Consider the following 18,225-nt stretch of genomic DNA (forward strand, 5'->3'; position numbering starts at 1 on the left):
CCCCCTGCAGCCTCGACCTATCGTATCAAAGGAGCGCGTGTATGTATCTCCGCAGCCTCGCGCCCCCGTTGTGTGCCGCTTCGAGCTCGTGCGGTTGTATCCGGATCCCGCATTTCGTTAGCTTAGCACACACGAGCTACCAGGATGTCGAGGGTGTACATCGGAAGATTGAGCTACAGAGCCAGAGAAAAGGACGTGGAGAGGTTCTTCAAAGGCTACGGGAAGATCCTCGAAGTCGATCTGAAAAACGGGTAAAGATGAGGCCGATCCTCGATTGTGGTTGAAGCCGATGTCTGCGCAGGCCTCACCGCGAAGATAACGCGCAGCCCGGGCCTCGTTGATCGCTGCGGGCCCGGTCGGCTAATGCTAGCTAGGAAGCGTTTAATATTTCCCCAAAACCGTCGCTTATGTGATCTATAGTGAGGTTCTGGTTTTACTAAAGCGCTTGTTTTTCTCGGTACGATAACGTTGCGTACGTCAAGTTTTTCTTTTGGGAGATTGTTTGCGCTAATCTTGACCGTAGCTAGTTAGCTAGCTTAGGTTAGACGTGGCAATGTCACAGGCGGCTGTGTGTATTGCAAGTAAACCGTGAGCGAGTTAAATAAGTGCAATTTCGATCATATTCGTTTTGTAGCTTTGGGTGCAATCTCCTTTCTGCAATGAACAGTTTCAGTTATATAACCTCCCTGTTTAACTCGTCTTCCGGGTATTTTGTACTTTCAGCCAATCAATAAGCCAAGCCTGGAGGTTTTTTTTTAACGTGCAAGTTGGTTCCTCTATTAGCACCCAGGGCTTCATACGACGATTATTTCGATTATCGACAAATAATTCGATCGACAAAGTGTGTGAAAACACAGCCATCTGCACTCCAAAAGGCACAACGTGTACGATAAGAGAGCAGCTTGTGTTGTCCGTACACTATATTTTAATATGTATGCAGCATCAATGATTGCATAACATAAAATTCATCATGAACAGATGAGTATCTCTGTGTGTCAGGCAACATTTGCATATCAGAGTTGATTAAATTAAAATATTTTTTATGAGATCACCAGACTGGGGCTTTAGCACTCCACTGAGAGATCCGGTGTTGCAGCGCCGCCTCTTTCCCCCCCAATACCGTGTTTGCAGATCCGTTTAGGCTGTAATGGTGAAAATTGTGAAGTCTACGAAATGCGTGGAAATAAAGGCGTCCACCGCTTCTTAAAACCCGAAGTGAAAATATTCAAGCAGCGTCTTTTGTCTGTCTGTCGGCCCAAAAATAAGAGATTCCGTTTTCAGTATTGCAAGACAAAATACATTTGCACTCAGGGTGAGAATCACCAGAGGCACCGATACAATAATAACGTTTTAAACGTGTGGCGATGTGCTGAATATTGTGACTGAATAAACAGCGATATATGTTGCGATTAGCTAACCTTTTTTTCGACTGCAAATTATCACCAAAGATAACGTTAATCATGTTAAGAAAGCCACTAAAACTCTATAATATTTCTAATTTACATTTATTTAAAAAATGATACCGGCATGTCTGCAGTGATACAATATTGACCTGCAAAAATAAAACGATGCTATGCTGCATCGACTTTTCACGTTTTTCAAGTTTAACCCGTAAATTTAAGATTTTTTTCTCATCTGACCTGCACAATTCTTTGAACATCAAATTGTTGCAGTGATTTTCTGATGCCTATATAATTGATTAATCTCCCATTATTTCCACGCCTTGGCAGCATGTCAGACTAGCACCATTAGCCTTAAACACATCTCTGCAAGACAGTTGAGCTTCATTGACTTTTTGGGACTTACAAACAACTTTTTTAGGAACTGCGACACATTTGAGCACACCTGACCTCCACTGTGTTTTTAGATATGAAAAACATAGTAATCCTTTGTTGCGAACTCGTGTTAAAACCTGTTCTCTTCTGTTATTAAGGTATGGGTTTGTTGAATTTGATGACCCCCGTGATGCAGATGATGCTGTGTATGACTTGAACGGCAAGGAGTTGTGTGGGGAAAGGGTCATTGTGGAGCACACCAAGGGACCCCGTCGTGATGGAGGCTACGGTGGTGGTGGCGGCGGCGGTGGCGGTGGTGGAAGAAGTAAGTGTATAACAGAAAATGGTGTTTATTTCGCAATGAATAATGTCATTGATGAGGAATTTTCATTCATTTCAGGGAACCATTAATCTAAACTATAAAGGGGCAAAAACTAACGCTTGTCCTTGGTGGCTAATGTGCATTCAATTTATATCCTAATGTTTGTGATAGAAATGTTAGGTTTGACACTGATGAAGAGTTAGGGCTGCTGCTGCTAATTTTCGGGAACATTGCTTGCTGTAGGTGGTGCCTGGAGCGAGTGGTGTTGTGATACAGTGTTGTAATACTGTGATTTAGCAAACCAAATACTGCTGGAAGATATTTCAGTATCGCCCTCTTTACTTACATGCCTATAAATGAAACTATGTTGCTTTTATTTCAGTTTTTGCCTTTTTAGGGGCCCACGCCCATCCACACCCCCTCATCTTAATTTCATCAGTATCTGCTATTGTTCTGGTTTCAATGGGCCCTCCAGGCTTTGGATGGCCAGTTTCTCACAAAGACATCTCTCAGTTTTTGGATAGGGCACTCCAGAGCTGCACTTTTGTTTTTGTCTTGCAAACACATGAGCACAAAAGTTGTCTGAGTAGGTGTGAGAAGAAATTTCCAAATCAGCACAAGACATGAGTAAATTTGTGTGCACAGAAGCCACCAATGACTTAAAATATCTTTTTAAATGCAGTTCATGTGAATGTGTGATGGGGAAATGGCTTACTGATGGACAGGATATAAATGTCTTCATTTAAATACTGTAAAATAACTATTTGATTGTAAATATCTTGTAATCTATTGATGTCTTATACCGTCTTTTATTTTATTTAAAATGATTGTCAATTTAAAGGTAAAGATTTAACAAAGAACCTCAATGTTTTAATTGAAAGAGTCCTTTGCTGACTGCCTGCCCCTATTGCTGGCCATGGTGTCCCCCCTTTCCAAGAGTGTGGTTTGACCATTCTGGGCCCCTGGGCAGACCAAAAAAGGGAGCCATTGTGAATGAAGACCGCTTTTCCCATTAGGCCCAGGCCGGGTGGTGAGGATGCCATGGGGTTAGGAACAGATGTGGGTTCAGCTCTTATAGGTGCCTGAAAAAAAGAACATGTTTTGTAACAGTGAAATGTTTTTAGATAGGATAGCTTAGAAACTTGCTTTAGTTCACCGTAAGTACTTCCTCGATCAGTTATGTTTTTGAATTTGATTTTTTTCCGTTTCTTATTTAGAAATTATGCCTATTGAAATTTTTTTTTTACCAAAATTCAATAAGATACAAATGTGTTGTATGAGTCTAGGCTTTCAATTTATTTTGTAGAAATAAATGAGGTTTTTTTTTTTTGTTTTTAAGGATTTAATGAATTTCTTTTTTTTTTCGCCTTTGCTTTTCCCCTTCTTAATTCCCCTTTTCCCAAGTGAATATTGATATATTTTCTAGCATGTAGTTTGGAGTTTAGTATAAATGCACCATCTCGGTTTATTTTTGGCCCTCATCGTTCCTGTTCTTTCCTTGTTACCTTTAAAAGGTGGATATGGACGCTGGGGAAGAGACAGATACGGTCCACCTATAAGAACAGATTATCGGCTCATTGTTGAGAATCTTTCCAGCCGCTGCAGCTGGCAAGACTTGAAGGTATGCATTGTTTTTTTTTTCTTTCTTGTACAAATTATCAGATTTTAAGTTTTAAGGAATTTTACATCAAGTGTTATTTGTCTGATGCCTTGCCTTGAACTTTAAATATATAGTTTGTATATTTGCAAAACTGGATCACAGAGCACCAACGGCCAATCCGCAACCATGTGCCGGCACCTTTCCCCGTGGACTTTGCCAACACTTCTTAGAATTTTCTTGCTGCAGAGCATTAAATCACCGCTCTCCCTTTGATCACCGTGCGTGTTTCCATTTCTCTGAAGGACTACATGAGGCAGGCAGGGGAGGTGACTTACGCTGACACCCACAAGGGCCGGAGGAACGAGGGGGTCATCGAGTTCAGGCTCTACTCGGACATGAAGAGGGCTCTGGAGAAGCTGGATGGCACAGAAGTGAACGGAAGAAAGATCCGGCTCATCGAGGACCGCCCCGGGGCCCGACGCAGGCGCTCCTATTCGCGCAGTCGCAGCCGTTCCAGGTTAGACACGTCGCTCTAATTACATGGCCTTCATGCATATTGCCGTATCATCTAAGTAAAGTCATAAGGACATTCAGATGCGCATAACAAAATGGCCTTATAATGCACCTGGATTTCAACCGACATTGGTGAAAGATGCTGTGTAAATATAGAAACCGTTAAACAATCATAACGTGCACCATTGCAGTTGGCGTGCAGGTGATGTGACTGCTGCTCATTGTGTTTTTCAGGTCCCGCTCCAGGAGCCGCAGGTCACGCAAGAGCCGCAGCCGCAGTGATAGCAGCAGTCGCAGCCGCTCCCACTCCAGGTGAGTAACTGAAACTATCAGCAGGGACATTACGCTAAATGCATGGCATTTCTGTGGTGAAGAGCCAACAGTAAATGGTAAGGGTAAAGTAACTTGAAGCTGCACACACACACATCTTTGTGCATGCAATCTCCCAAAATCCCCTGCATGCTACATCTCAAGCATCTCAGCAGCTGCCTCTAAAATCCACATCAAGATTTTGGCACTTCATAACCAGTTAGCAGCAGAAAGATGAGAGCACATGTTTCTATAAAAAGATTTTTACAAGTCCATTAAAGTGCACAGGTGCATGCACTTGTGAGCGTGTAGCCGGTAGCTGCTGACAGGAAAAAGTAGCCTGATATCTACAGCTGTTTAATCTGAGCAGGTCAAGGCTGCACAGCCTGGTCTCTCTGTCCACTGATGGAACATTTGCTTCCATAATAGGGTTTGGGTGGTATCTTTTTTTTTTTTTTTCTCCGTACCTTCCTAGAATTTCACTGGTGTATACGGTATACGACAGTATCAGTATGCAGAGCTGTTGTTGACACGAGGGATTTTACTCTGAAACATTAGAAGATATTCGATTACAGATTTGCACAAGACTTAAGTGAGATCAAAATGATCTCAAAAAATGTCGATAACACAATAACGAGATCACCGCGTTTCTATTGCGATACCAGGAAACACAGCAACGGATGTTCAAAACATTAGCAGGTTTATTTCTATTGCAGCCACCGCACTAACCGTCATCATTTTTAATCCATGGCGACATAGGCCTGTTATGTGAGTGATAATGGAAAGGCAAGTGACCACGTATGAGGGATTTCTGGTAGGTGATAGTCCACGATTTCACAAAGGAACTGTTTGTTCAGAACTTGCGGATGATTCGCTCAGCTTCTGAAGAGTTATGCGATGCAATAACACCTTTTGTAGCACCTGCTGCATCATCCCCGAGGGAGCCAGTTCCTACCAACAAGCACATGGCCATAGTATCATGTAACTAAGAGCCAAAAAAGGAAAGAAGTGCGTCCAGTACTTTATATTTGCAGTTCTTTTTTTTTTAAAGTTTTAGCACTGCAATGAATCAAACACCAAGTTCTGTTTTTTATCTTCTTCTACAGAGCTGCGTCCCGCTCTCGCAGCCGATCTCGCAGTAAGAAGAACAAGCTCAAGGTCAAGAAGGAGGAAGAAGAGCGCAGCAACGGCGCTCAGAAGAACAAGGACCGCAGCAGGAGTCGCAGCCCCAAGAGCAAAAAGAGCAAGAAGGACGGGAAGAAGGTCAAGAAGGAAGATTCCAGGTCCAGATCTCGCTCCCGCTCCAGGTCTCGTTCAAGGTCAGGAATCAAGGATCGCTCTAGGAAATCGGGCTCAAAGGGCCGCGAGCAGCCCAAGAGCGACGACGAGGGCGGCGAACCCGAGAGGGGCTCCCGCTCCCGTTCATGCTCCCCCGCCGACTCCAAATCCAGAGCCAGGTCTAAATCAAAGTCTAAATCACGCTCCCCCTCACCCGCCAAAGCCCGCTCCCGCTCCCACTCCCGCTCCGCCTCTCGTTCAGAATCCCGCTCCAAATCCCGCTCCCAGTCTCGTTCTCGCTCCCGTTCCCGCTCTTAGTTCAGATTTTGGACTGTCTGTCACGAGCCCTTCTCCCCGTGTCTCCCCCTGCCCTCCATTTACATTCCCCAAACCCCACAACACGACCCCTGCCTCCCGTTTTTTGATAAGTAGCTGTAGAATAAATACCAGGCACCCGTGCTCGATGTCTTTTATCCATTTCATTTGACTTTTACTCCACATATTTTTTCATTAGAGCTGTCTCGTATGGGGGTGTTTGTAAAATATCAGGGTGCAATCTCAGTTTTATAAGTTTGATTGATGGTATGTTATGTGTCTTAGCCTTTTTTTAATCAAACGTAAAAGCATACTGTGGTGGGAAAGTGTTCTAATGTCTCCTCACCTTTTTGTGAAATCCTTGTATCGTTTTATTTCAGATTAAAAGAAAAAAATGCCTGATGTACTTTTTGTCATTGGATTCTTTTTCATGTTGGTCATTGAGAAGAGGAAGGGATTCATTCAAAATTTTGCAAGATTTGAATATTGCTTTAGGGCCAATGTCCATCTGCATATAATAAATGAACTATTTACCTGCTTTTCTGTCCTTACATCAAGTTTTCATTGTATTTCACTGTTGAAGACAAATTTCCAAAGTTGGAGGAAAATAACAAGTTTTACCTCAGCTGATTTGTGTTCCTGTGATCTCGATCATTTTGTGAAAGTTGGTCAAAAAAAGGTCTTTTTCTTGACTCGCTGTTACAACAAAATCAAACATGTTTATAAGTTATTATGTCTTAGCAAATACTGAAAATACCTGCACTCTGCAGCCCTAAATAAGAAAAAGTAAAAGTAGAAACATTGAGGAGCTCCACGGAGGCAAGAACGTCAGGGTTCCCACAGTCAAAGAAAACTGGAAGTCATTAAATTTCGTGGTGAGTAATGAAATTCTTACAATGATCTTCCACTTCTAAACCTCCAAATGATCTTTCTTTAGCTGACGAGTTAACGCAGCTTTAGTATGTGTCCATGTGTCACAACGTTTTACCATCATGCACATTTCTTAATTTTACTTAAATCTTGAATCTGACATGTTTGAAAAAAAATGCCAGGCAAGAAAAAACTTCTAAGGGTCCTTGAAAAGTCATGGTAAAGTTTGGAAATTTTGTCCATTAAATTTGTGTGGGAACATGTCGCAGTTTTCTTATTCAGTGGAAAGACGAGAAACTGGCAGAGTGAACACGTCTGTAATTTGGCATGTTTCTGATTCATGAACCGGCACTTATTTTAGTGAGAAATCTTATTTTTTGACAGTTCTCCTTTCATTCCCACTGTCTCCTCCCCTAACTATCCAACGCAGGCTGAAGACAGGTTTTTTGTATGAAATAAAGTAAAAAGAAAATAAGAATACAGAATAATGTCGGTCTAATTGTTTTAACTACCTACTATCCAATGGAATACCTTGGTTAAATGTCTACAAAAACACACCAATTTTCCAAGTAATTAAACATACAAGGCATTTGAGGTTGCTAATTTTTAATTGTTTAATATAAAAATGGCATTTTGCTTTTTCTGCCTGCTGGTCACTTTCAGCTCGGGCGATGAGATTATGTAAGTGGTTTGTAATACGTCAGTAAACATCTGTGCTGAAACTCTTTAAAGTGAATTCAAGGTCGGGGCAACCTGTGCCAAAAACAGGTGACACCTACATCTCAATGTAAATACAATCGTTTCGTAATGTAGTATAAAAACAGTTAATTACAGTAAACAGTCATTTAAAGAGGTAACTACAATCCGTACACGACGCTACATCCATCCCCTCTCTGAGGACTACACTCATATTCCCTCATTCGTGTCTATTCGAGAAACAGTTTACCTCCTTCTGTTGCCTCGTAGTTCAGTCGTGGTCCTTCACGCAGCAGAACTCCTCTTCGTCGCTCTGTGTCCGTATGCAGCATGCAGGCTGGTAAACGAAGCAGACCGGCCGATGCCGGTCAGGTTAGCAGAGCCGATGACGAGGATGATGATGACTGACGGTGGCCCTGAAGACTGCCACTGTCAGTCATCATCATCCTCCTCTGAAGAGGAGCGCATCACCCCGCCGCTGTCGTCACGGTAACACCGGGCCAGTAGGCGCAGCTGCTCAAGGGCCTCCTGGTAGTCGGCCATCTCGGGTCCCTGGGAGAGGAAGCTGGGGGCCACGCGGCGGATGTCTAAAGTGCTGACGCCACGATGCAGGTCGGACAGCCACGGGCCGAGCGCGGGCCCCGACTGGAGGGACGTCATGACGGGTGCAGAGGAGACCACAGGGGGCAGAGCTGCAGAGAGAAGGAATAATAATTATAAACTTCATTTGTATGGCATCTTTCATACTAGAAATGCAGCCCAGCATACTTTACATCAAAGAAATTACACGCACTAAGTGCTAAAAACGAAAAGACATGATGACATAATAAAACCTGGATGTAAAAATAAGTTGGAATAAAAATAATAAAATCCACTTGATAATAGTAGTAAAATTAAGATAAAAATAAGAATAAAAAATATAATGTATAACATAATATGGAAAATAAAACTCATTGAGATGATAAAAATTAAGTTAAAAATAGAATGTATAAAATTAAGGAAAATACAATATTCTAAAGAGGTACAGCTGTGTGTATGAGTGAAGCAAAATACAGAGCAGTTAAGTCAGAGCTAAGTGCTAACATGAAGAAATTACTTTTTAGTTTTAGTGAAGGATAATTTTATAAAATCACCCAATCTCATTTGTAGAAAAGTTTGTTTTGATATGAGCTGTCGAGTGTGTGTCGAGTTTTTTAAATGTATTTATTTTGCCGCTTTGAGCACCACAAGCCGAGTGCCATCTAGTTCTGTTATATTGGAGAGAAAACGAACATCTCTCCGAACGCTGGGCTCCTCACACCAAAAAAATCTAGATTGTTATATCACACTGCAGGTAAGAGCTAAAATATGTATTTTTGATTTTAGAGTGAGCTGTCCTTTTAGGCTACAAAAAGAGAAAAGTAAAAATAAGAATAAGCTTACAGCCAGGTGGAGGAGGCTGGCTCTGCAGGAAGCCGTCAGCACCGAGGGACTGACTGAAGATCTGAGGGAAAGGTGGCGTCAGCTTACTGGGCGCAGACACCAACTGCAGAGCCCTGAGAGAGCGAATACAGAGAGAAGAGTTTATCAAAATATGTTATGGAAAATTATTAGCTGACAGCATGTGACAGTGCGAGGACTCACAGAGGAGCTGTGGGATAGAAAGATCTGATGTAGGAGGCCAGGACGTCCTCCCCACTGTGGAGGCTGTGCAGAGGCGTGGGCGGCTGAGTCCCTGGAGCCAGAGAGCTGATGGAAGGAAAATTATTTCAGCAACGTGTCAAATAAGATTTCACCTTTAACGTGAAGACTGGGAGGGAAGTTTTCTTTAGAGATCTTGATGTGTAACCTTGCTGATAGGGGTTAACTGATATTGTTTTTTTCAGGGCAGATACTGATTAATGAGACTGAAAATCAATATTTGAAACCGATATGCTTTACAATAAAAATGAAAATCTTTCTGTCAATATTTAAAATTTGTAATATAACAAACTCCGACACGAAGCTTTCTTTAAATGCTGTTAGTAAATGTTTAATCAAAACTGAAATGCTCAACATCATATACAGCTAGTTCCCTGCAACGTTTTTTTTTTGCATCTCCACTGAAAAGTAAACTCACTTCATGCAACAGTATGACTTTATGAATACTTAAATTCTAATGAATACGGTAAAATCAGTGATAGTAAAGCTGAAAACCAGGCCGTTTTTGAATTCATTGGGATTGCATTTGAGAAAAACTTCAAGAAGACATTTGCGGGTGAAATAGACACAATTTGTTTTTCAAATTTTGCTCTTTTTTTTTAAAAAAATACCGTTGCTATTTTGTTATTTGACATTCAAGGTTATCATCAAGGGATTGCTGTAACAATTCCATTAAACACGACTAATTTCATGACTTCTCCAAAAGTCTCAATGATTTTTTTTTACTAATTTCATAATTTTTCCAAGCTTGGAAAATGTGAGTGTGAAATTCCATGACTTTTCCAGGTTTTCCATGAGTTTGGGAACCTTGTATATTACACGTGTATTCATAATATTCTGACCTGATTAGCCTCTGGCCCTCAAAGCCTTTGAACGTCGTCCACTGGCCGTAGCATTGACCGTCGCCGGGTTCAGAGCAAGCTGATAGAGGTTTCCATGGCAACGCATCTGAGCAGGCACTCAAGGCGTCAGGGAGAGAGCTGCCGTGCATCATGGGAAAGGGGACGGCACCGTAAGCAGCCACAACCTAGAGAATTAAATGACACTGGTAACAATAAGCTCAGAGTACAGAGACGTTAACGTGGCAAATACACGTAGATCCTCCTGCGGCAGCGACTCACCTTTCTCCCGGAGATGGCGAGTGTGTCGGCCACCTGCCACATGGGGACGCTGTTGTTCTTCAGCCTGTAAGGCAAAGTGAGGGCATCGAGGGCCAAAGCCAGCACAGAGCTGCAGTGGTACCACATTGAGGGCTGAGAGGGACAAGAGACAAACATATAAGATATACATATAATACCGAAAATATCAGGTATTTTCATGCATTCAAGCATAAATAAAAAAGGCGTCTGTGAGTGTTAAAATCATCTAAAATTAAAGTTTAACAGCGATTTAGTTACTATCAAGCTTTGTGAGTCTAAGCGTGATTCAGTGTTATGCTGGTTTAGAGGTCAGAGAGATGGTTTTATTTCCATTTATCAGCATAGCATTACTTTCAATTTACCTAAAACAAAGATTTAAAATGTTGAAATAAAGCATTAAAATGTCAAAGAAAATATCTAATAATTACATTTTTTTTTAACAAGGCTAAAGAATAATAATGTCATCGAATCATTGTTTATTCGGGGAAAAGTGATCGAGCATTAAGCTCTTTTACAGCAAGGCCCTGGATTCTCATTAGGACAGATAAAGGATAAATAATGTATGATAGCAATTGCAATAATACAAAAACAAATAACTAGCAGCAATGTCATGAACAGCTTTAAAATCAGTAAAAAATAATGAAAAAGTTAAGTAGCAAACAAATCTGCAATTAGTGAAAAAATGCATAACAGGAAAAAACAACAGTAAAATATTGAAATAAAAACAACGATCACATCTGTGAACTAACAAAAGCACGAGCACTGTACAATAACACGATTATCAAGCACGCACTTAAAATGATCTACGGACGGATATCCGTCTAACTTTAATACCTCCTGTAACTTGTTGCAAAAACTAGTTTACAAGCTCAGGACTGATCTGAGGAGTTTTAAGGGATAGAAACTCCTGTGAGCATGTGTGATGAGAAATGGATTTTTGACTTTTAAAAGAGAAGTTTTGTTCTATCGGTGTGGTGATTTAAAAAAAAAAAGAAAAGAAATTAGGAGCTTACATCATAGTTTAGGTATGGGAACGCTGTGGGAGCGGAGGGTCGTCTGCCCAATCCTCCGCGCAGAGTCAACGGGCAGAAGAACGAGCTGTGATTGGCCATGTGGACGGTCCCTAATGTGCAGTTCAACATGTGGTAAAGGTCCTTCATCGCAGTCTGCTTCAACAGGAGGAATTTAATAAGAACAGAAGCCCATTTACAAAACAGTGAGCCGTAAAAAGAGAGCTGCCTGAGGTTTGTGACTCACTGAATTCGGGTGACTGACGGGCGCCAACCCCCAGGTCAGGATGCCTCTCCCACCATAAGAGTCCTGCAGCATCTCTGTGACCTTTGACCCCAGGCCTGCAAAGCCATCAGCGAGGTCACAAAACACCTGGAAACCCTGAGAGACAAACAGGATGAAAATCATCAAAGTTTTAAACTGGAGTCATTAAAAATGGGCAATAAAAAAATTAAAGGAGCAATTTGTAAAATTTAGTGGAATTTAGTGGCATCTAATGGTGAGGATTATTTACATAAACTACTGTTATAATAAAGTTGAATAAAATACTGCTATAGTGATAAATATAGAAAAGTATTATTTTCCAGCTCCTCCGTGTTTGTTTGTTTTGGTCCTATGCATTGTGTAGACGCCACGTGGATGGACACAAAACGACATCAGATAACGTAAACGAAATAAACAATATAGCGTAATATGAAATGATAGACGTTTTTTTTACCGTCAAACGATACATTTCGTCATACCGCACAGCCCTGATCCACAGAGGTCTCTTTCTCTCCAGATCAAAGAGACCGGGTGATTAAAAACCACCAAAAACTCAGAATAAAGCAGTTTCACAAATGCCGTCTGTCATGTCGAAGACTAACCGAGCACCTGCTGATTAACTTTTTTTCTCTGATAAGTTTGGTTTTTACCAACAGCCATATTAGCTGCAGAGGACTCTTCTTCTCAAAAACAAACAGACCAGGTGATTTAAACAGGTAAAAAGACTAAATTAAACAGTTTCATGCTTCAAATTTGTGTTGTTTTTTGACGCTACTCATCATAGAGGGGCTGCTAATTACAGCAGCCGACACAAAAACACAAAAGGCTCTAGTCAGTGTTTGGTTTGTCTGCTCTGAGCTACTGTAGAAAAATGACGTGGCAACATGGCGATCTTTGTAGACGAGGACTCTGAGCAGATATAAACAGCTCATTCTTTGGTAACTAAAACAAGACAATTCTTATTTTCAGATTATTATACACTAAAGAAAACAAACTTATATTCAGTTTCTGCCAATATATCCCCTAAATGCTTCACACTCAACCTTTAAACCAACTTGTTCTTAAATAAACTCAGTCCAGTGCAGAAAACACTGACGTACCTGAAGGTAATCACACTCCTCCACAAAGAAGTGCAGTTTGTCCTCCAGCTCCTCGAGCACCGCCCCCTGCAGGAGAGCCTCTCCCTGGCCAAAAGCCTCCAGACGGTGAGCCTCCCTGGATACACGCGAACACACATATAAAGACAACACGTTAAGTTATACTCTGAAGGTTTTTTTTTAAACAACGCAAGACTCACACAAAATTAACCCCTCCCAATCATAACTTATGACCCACTGGAGGTGTGCAGCTGTGTATTTATCTGCAGAGACTCTGCCCTCAGTCTGTGTTTTCTCATTTTGCTGTGGTTGGGACAGCTTGTAGGTGAGATCGTAACTTTATAAAAAGGCTGCAACCAGCAGCATTATTCCCAGAGGGACAGAAATCGCAGACACAGTACCAAAAAAAAAGGAAAAGCAAATTAAGCAAGAGAAAGCGCCAACTGGACAAAGCTGGGGTTGGCAGTTTTAACTTTGCTGGTGACACTGTTTACCAAGAAGTAGCTGTAAAATCTAACATAATACACCTTTAACTGAACAAATTCATCCTTTAACCACTTATCACCTGAGCAAATTGGCGTAATTTCTTTCACAAATATGGGAAGAAGGCAATGAGCAGAAACTACTCAAAAAGAAATCAGTACAAAAATGTATAAGAAAATTCCCTGAAAATAAGCACTCAAAAAAATACAAGGACATGACCTGAAGAAAATGCTCAAAAATGACAATAGTTTGCTGTGACATAATTTAAAATACATAATTATGGTAATTAAAAATATAGTTATAGTGATAATGATTTTCTTTTTTCCTCGACATTTTCCCCTCGCTTTTTTAAAAAATATATTTTTCTTAGTCTAACGTCTCACACTTCTTTTTTTCAACAAGTAGCTCATCGCCTTTTTCTTTTTTTTGTTGAAAGAAATGAAACAAATGTGCTCAGGGTTTAAAGGTTAAATACTTATGAAAGGCGTCTGAAAGCAGCACAAGAAAAGTTTGGAAGTTTACTTTGGAAGAAAATGTGTATGTTGCATTTATTGCTACACAACATTTGTGGTGTCTTTTTTTTTAAAATCAGGATCAGATGTTTAGGGTGCACGCAGAAGTGCAAAAATCTTAAAAAGACTCGTCCCACAGAGAGCAGTCTGTGAGTGAGTCTGTGTAAAGCCTGACATCTACTGGCGAAACGTTGGTACTGCGCTGGAGTCTGTCCGTGTGGAGGAAAGTGTGATTCAGAAATTGTCAGAAGTGTGACGTTGCTCTTTACCCGTCATGGTTGTACTGGTGGATGACGGAGATGGTGCGAGGGTGCAGGTGGATCCTGAGGAAGTCGGACCAGACCCTCACGCTGCCCTCCAGCCGGTAGCTTCTCTGGACTCGAGCCAGCTGGCTGTTGACGGTGTCCACACTCACTGCACCTGCTGCTGGGAGAGTTTTCAGACTGTTCACTGCTGCGTTTGACACAAAATCTTGTTTCTCAGGCAGAGTTAAAAAAAAAAAATATCTGAAGGTTTTTCTTACCTGAGCAGTGAGGCTGAGAACTGGAGTAGAAATCTGCTTCTGCTAAGATCTCCCCTCTCTGAAACGAGAGAAAAAATGCAGCTGAGGCGTTTGTACCCGAGAAACTTTTATAATGATTCAAACATGTGGCTCGCTTGTGAGCGTCAAGCTTTACTAAAGGCTGTGGTACTGATGTTTTATTTTCTTTAAAAGCATTTACTACTAAATAAAAATACTTAGTCAAATATACAGAACATCATGACTCTAAACGGCCTTGGATCGCGGTTAGGTCTTGACAGATTATCGACCTGGCCAGTTACTGGGGCATTATTTAGCATTTTGCCAATTATCTGTATTTGTGTTTTATTTTATTAATAACAACTGATAAAATTCATTAAAAAGTACAAAGAAAGTGTCAGCATGGGAGGAACTTTTACTTTGTAAAACCTTAGGGAGCTATTTTTTATTTAATCATTTTTAATTTTAAATTCGACTTGACCTTATAAAATAAATGTTGCTGGGAACTCGCAGTATATGATGTTGAAAGTCTCAGTTTTTATAAACATTTGCTAAAACATATTTAACCAAAGTTTTGTGTTAGAGTTTGTTCTTTTCCAAATTCTAAATACTGAAAGAAAGACTTTCGTTTTTATTGTAAATGCATATTGGTTAAAAATACCAATTATCAGTCCCATTAACTACTAATAATCGGTATCAGTATCAGCCCTAAAAAAACAATCTCGGTCCACGCCAAACCACGGTCTCAAGGCAGTACTGTGATCTAAAATGTTATGTATCATAAATGATATTTCCACCATAAATACTCACATCCAACTTATCCAGATCTTCAAGAAAGGAGTTCTTCTCAGGAGGACTTTCTTTGTGCATCATGAGGTTTCCCTCCCTGTGGAGGGAGCACAGTTTAACACAGCAGACCAAGATTTACCCAAACAGAGACTTTTGGTTTCTATGCTGGTTATAAAATCCAACAATAGAAAAGAAAGCTTTGTTGTTTCAGTCATTATGTAAAGGTAAAACCTCTCAGACAGCGAGTGAGCACTGTAAACGATTGTTGTTGCTGAACTTACAGTGTTAAATTCGACCAAAACAAACAACAGAAGGTGTCAGAGTTTGCAGTTTCACAGAAAATCAAAAAATGTTTTAAGGTGCAGTAACCCACCATCTAAAAATCAAAAATCGGGTGGCCCGAAAATAGGTAAACACACAGGTTTGGAAGCCCATTTCCACCAGTAAAAGAAGAAAACAAGATGAAAACATAGTTTTGAGGTTATTAAAAAAAGATCCTGTAAGTCACAATGAGAAACTTTCTCGAATGAATAACTCAAAATTACAAAGCATCTCATAATAATTTGCTTATGTCCAGGTATTGACCTCTGAAATTTTTATGTCATTATTATGTGAATTACTAATTACTTTGCGAAGGTTTCTTACTATATTTGAGATACTAACTCATTATTTTAAGAACGTTTCTTATTATATCTGAGATACTAGATCATTACTTTGAGACACTTATTTTTTCAAAAAGTTTTTCATTGTAACAACATTCAAAAACCTTTTTGTTTGGATTACAAAGCTTCAGGTTTCATCTTTTTTTTCTTGTCAGGGCAGAAATGGGTTTCCACACACAGCCAATGATGCACATACAGACTCTTTTATTTACCATGTGACAGCTGAGGTGTCTTTGCCGGAGTCATACAAACTTCCCTCCTGCCGCAGAGTCCGAAGACTTCCTGTGACAGACAGCGTGTGACATGCAGCTGATTTATCATCATATACACTGAAGTTAATGCATGAACGTCTATCAAGATTAAACCTTTTATGACGTAATTAAACTGGAGCACAAAATATAAAACACCTAAATCAAAACCATCAATAAAAATAAAGCTGCCGCATCACAGATGATGATTTCATTATCACGTGGAAGAAGTTACCTTTGAGGTCCATGGCAATGAGGCGAGGTGTGTGGGTGATGTGTCCGCCCAGGGTCTGTCCTTCACGAAAAATGACATCGCTCTGGATCTCACCTGGCGGCGTCTCTGGATCGTATGATAAAGAGGCATCCTGCAAACAAACACAAGCCAACCATTATTGATCTGTCGCAAACTATGAAGCTATAATTACCATACATACTACAACAATAAAATTAAATTAATAATGAAAATGTGTGCATATTACATTCAACCAACACCAGGAAAAGGCAGTCTGTATTACATGCAAAAGTATCAGCATTAGAAGAACTTTTTACTTTATAAAATCTCAGGGAGCTACTTTTATTCTTTCACTTTTTATTTAAAATTAAAAAAAATGTTGCTGGGAACATGTACATGATGGTTTAAGTTTCCGTTTTGACTAAGCATTTGTTTATATTCCAAATTGTTATATTTAAAATTCTGACATAAATACTTGTATTTTTGATGTTTTTGTTGTAGATATCAGTTCCAATTATCAGTTATCGGTGTCATTAAGTACTAATAATCAATACTGGCCCTGTAAAACCAATATCGGTCAACCCCTAATTGATTTTATACTTTGTTTTGGTATGGTATGTATCTATTGTATGTAATGTTTTGTCTTTTTTATATGGACCCTGAGTCTGGACTCAAGGACTGATCTGAAGTGAACTAAATGGTATTCAGTCAGCAAGACAAAAAACATTATAGTACATTTAACCCTCAAGTGTCAATGAAGAAATGGGCCAAAAACGAGTGAAATGTGATGGATATTTCCAGGGTCCTCTGCCACACTGACAAAACATCTGAATATTTTGACTGATTGTTTACACAATGCCAAAAAAGTTTTACTTTTGGTGGTGCTGACTTTCCCTCTGAGAAAATGATTAAGATTTGAAGCATGAGTTCACTGTTTTTGGGTGAGATATGATCTTTTATAGTTGAGCTATGGTGCTGTGTTGAACCATATGTGAGGCTGTTTTGGAAATGCTTTGAGGATGTTGTTTCTGTTTCCAGAAATGAGCCAAAGCAATTGAGAACTGCAAACTGCTGACACAATAATTAGCATTTTTAGCACCATAAAGCCTGCTGAGTAACGCTGTCGTCACGCGCTAGTTTAATTGTATCGTATATCCTTCACTGTCTGTTAAAATGCGCATAAAATGCGCATTCACGGTGCTGCTAACGTTAGCGGTGTCTGCAGAAACAGCGTGTACTCCCTGAAGTTTGACAACACATGCGGAGCTAACGCTAACTAGCTTAGCTTAGCGTTAGCTGCTTACCTGTAAATTCCACCAGTGAGTCCCGACAAAGTTTGAATAATGTCCCAGCTGAAGAGTGATGACCTCTCTACAAAAGTTACTCATCGTGACACACGTCAATTACTGGGATAAAATATAAAATTATTTGCTTCGAACATGATGAACATGTTTGGAAATGACAACACTAAACAGCGACAACCAAAAGCTTGCAGTGCCGCACACAAATCAGCTTCTCTGATTGGTTGAGTGAAGTGTATAATGACATGTGATTGGACGAAAAGATGACGTTGGTTTAAGTTTGGTTTCACCGTGCCGTAGCTTCACGTGCGGTCTACCAATCTCGACTAGGATGACAAAGTCTTACTATAAAATAAAATAAAATAAAATAAAATAAAATAAATAAAATAAAATAAAATAAAATAAAATAAAATAAAATAAAATAAGTAAAATAATGTTAATTATGATAAAAGAAATTAATAATAATAATAATAACAATAATAATAATAATAATAATAATAATAATAATAATAATAATGAGGATAATAATAATAATAATAATAATAATAATAATAATAATAATAATAATAATAATAATAAATAATTACAATCATCATCATCTACTGATTT

At 39.8% G+C, this 18,225-nt stretch overlaps 2 protein-coding genes across 5 annotated transcripts; one reads left to right on the forward strand and one right to left on the reverse strand.

Moving 5' to 3' along the window:
• Nucleotides 1–59: 59 nt before the first annotated feature.
• On the forward strand, nt 60–6,518 carry srsf4 (serine and arginine rich splicing factor 4). 2 transcript variants are annotated; one of them, XM_042505987.2, is made up of 6 exons: nt 60–251; nt 1,934–2,100; nt 3,612–3,718; nt 4,000–4,214; nt 4,445–4,522; nt 5,626–6,518. In XM_042505987.2, exons 1-6 carry the CDS (start codon nt 145–147, stop codon nt 6,113–6,115), a joined length of 1,164 nt encoding a protein of 387 aa, XP_042361921.1. In that variant the 5' UTR covers nt 60–144; the 3' UTR covers nt 6,116–6,518. The 2 variants fall into 2 exon arrangements, with proteins under 2 accessions (XP_042361921.1, XP_042361922.1); XM_042505988.2 differs by lacking the exons at nt 60–251; nt 1,934–2,100 and adding an exon at nt 3,037–3,175.
• msto1 (misato mitochondrial distribution and morphology regulator 1) lies at nt 2,110–17,847 on the reverse strand. 3 transcript variants are annotated; one of them, XR_015779413.1, is made up of 15 exons: nt 17,620–17,847; nt 16,319–16,448; nt 16,048–16,117; nt 15,195–15,270; nt 14,388–14,445; nt 14,134–14,290; nt 12,873–12,987; nt 11,755–11,889; nt 11,511–11,663; nt 10,480–10,611; nt 10,201–10,385; nt 9,302–9,406; nt 9,101–9,213; nt 7,929–8,370; nt 2,110–3,179 (listed from the first exon to the last, which is right to left on the reverse strand). XR_015779413.1 is itself a non-coding variant. In XM_042505986.2 (14 exons), the coding sequence occupies exons 1-14, from the start codon at nt 17,701–17,703 to the stop codon at nt 8,111–8,113; spliced, it is 1,773 nt and encodes a 590-aa protein (XP_042361920.2). In that variant the 5' UTR covers nt 17,704–17,847; the 3' UTR covers nt 7,572–8,110. The 3 variants fall into 3 exon arrangements, 2 of the variants coding, with proteins under 2 accessions (XP_042361920.2, XP_087946270.1); XM_042505986.2 differs by lacking the exon at nt 2,110–3,179 and having other exon boundaries at nt 7,572–8,370; XM_088090144.1 differs by lacking the exon at nt 2,110–3,179 and having other exon boundaries at nt 7,572–8,370; nt 14,134–14,287; nt 17,620–17,846.
• Between the last annotated feature and the right edge of the window lie 378 nt (nt 17,848–18,225).

Source organism: Plectropomus leopardus, chromosome 17 (genome assembly GCF_026936395.1).
Source record: "Plectropomus leopardus strain MGB_pleo_1.0 chromosome 17, ASM2693639v1, whole genome shotgun sequence".
NCBI lineage: Eukaryota > Metazoa > Chordata > Actinopteri > Perciformes > Serranidae > Plectropomus > Plectropomus leopardus.

Coding starts and splice junctions, on each gene's coding strand:
- srsf4 (XM_042505987.2), top strand. CDS start 145: ATGTCGAGGGTGTACATCGGAAGATTGAGCTACAGAGCCAGAGAAAAG. Junction 252..1,933: donor GAAGTCGATCTGAAAAACGG/GTAAAGATGAGG, acceptor TCTGTTATTAAG/GTATGGGTTTGTTGAATTTG. Junction 3,719..3,999: donor GCAGCTGGCAAGACTTGAAG/GTATGCATTGTT, acceptor ATTTCTCTGAAG/GACTACATGAGGCAGGCAGG.
- msto1 (XM_042505986.2), bottom strand. CDS start 17,703: ATGAGTAACTTTTGTAGAGAGGTCATCACTCTTCAGCTGGGACATTAT. Junction 15,271..16,047: donor GACACCTCAGCTGTCACATG/GTAAATAAAAGA, acceptor CTCCCTCCACAG/GGAGGGAAACCTCATGATGC. Junction 10,386..10,479: donor TCGCCATCTCCGGGAGAAAG/GTGAGTCGCTGC, acceptor TTAATTCTCTAG/GTTGTGGCTGCTTACGGTGC.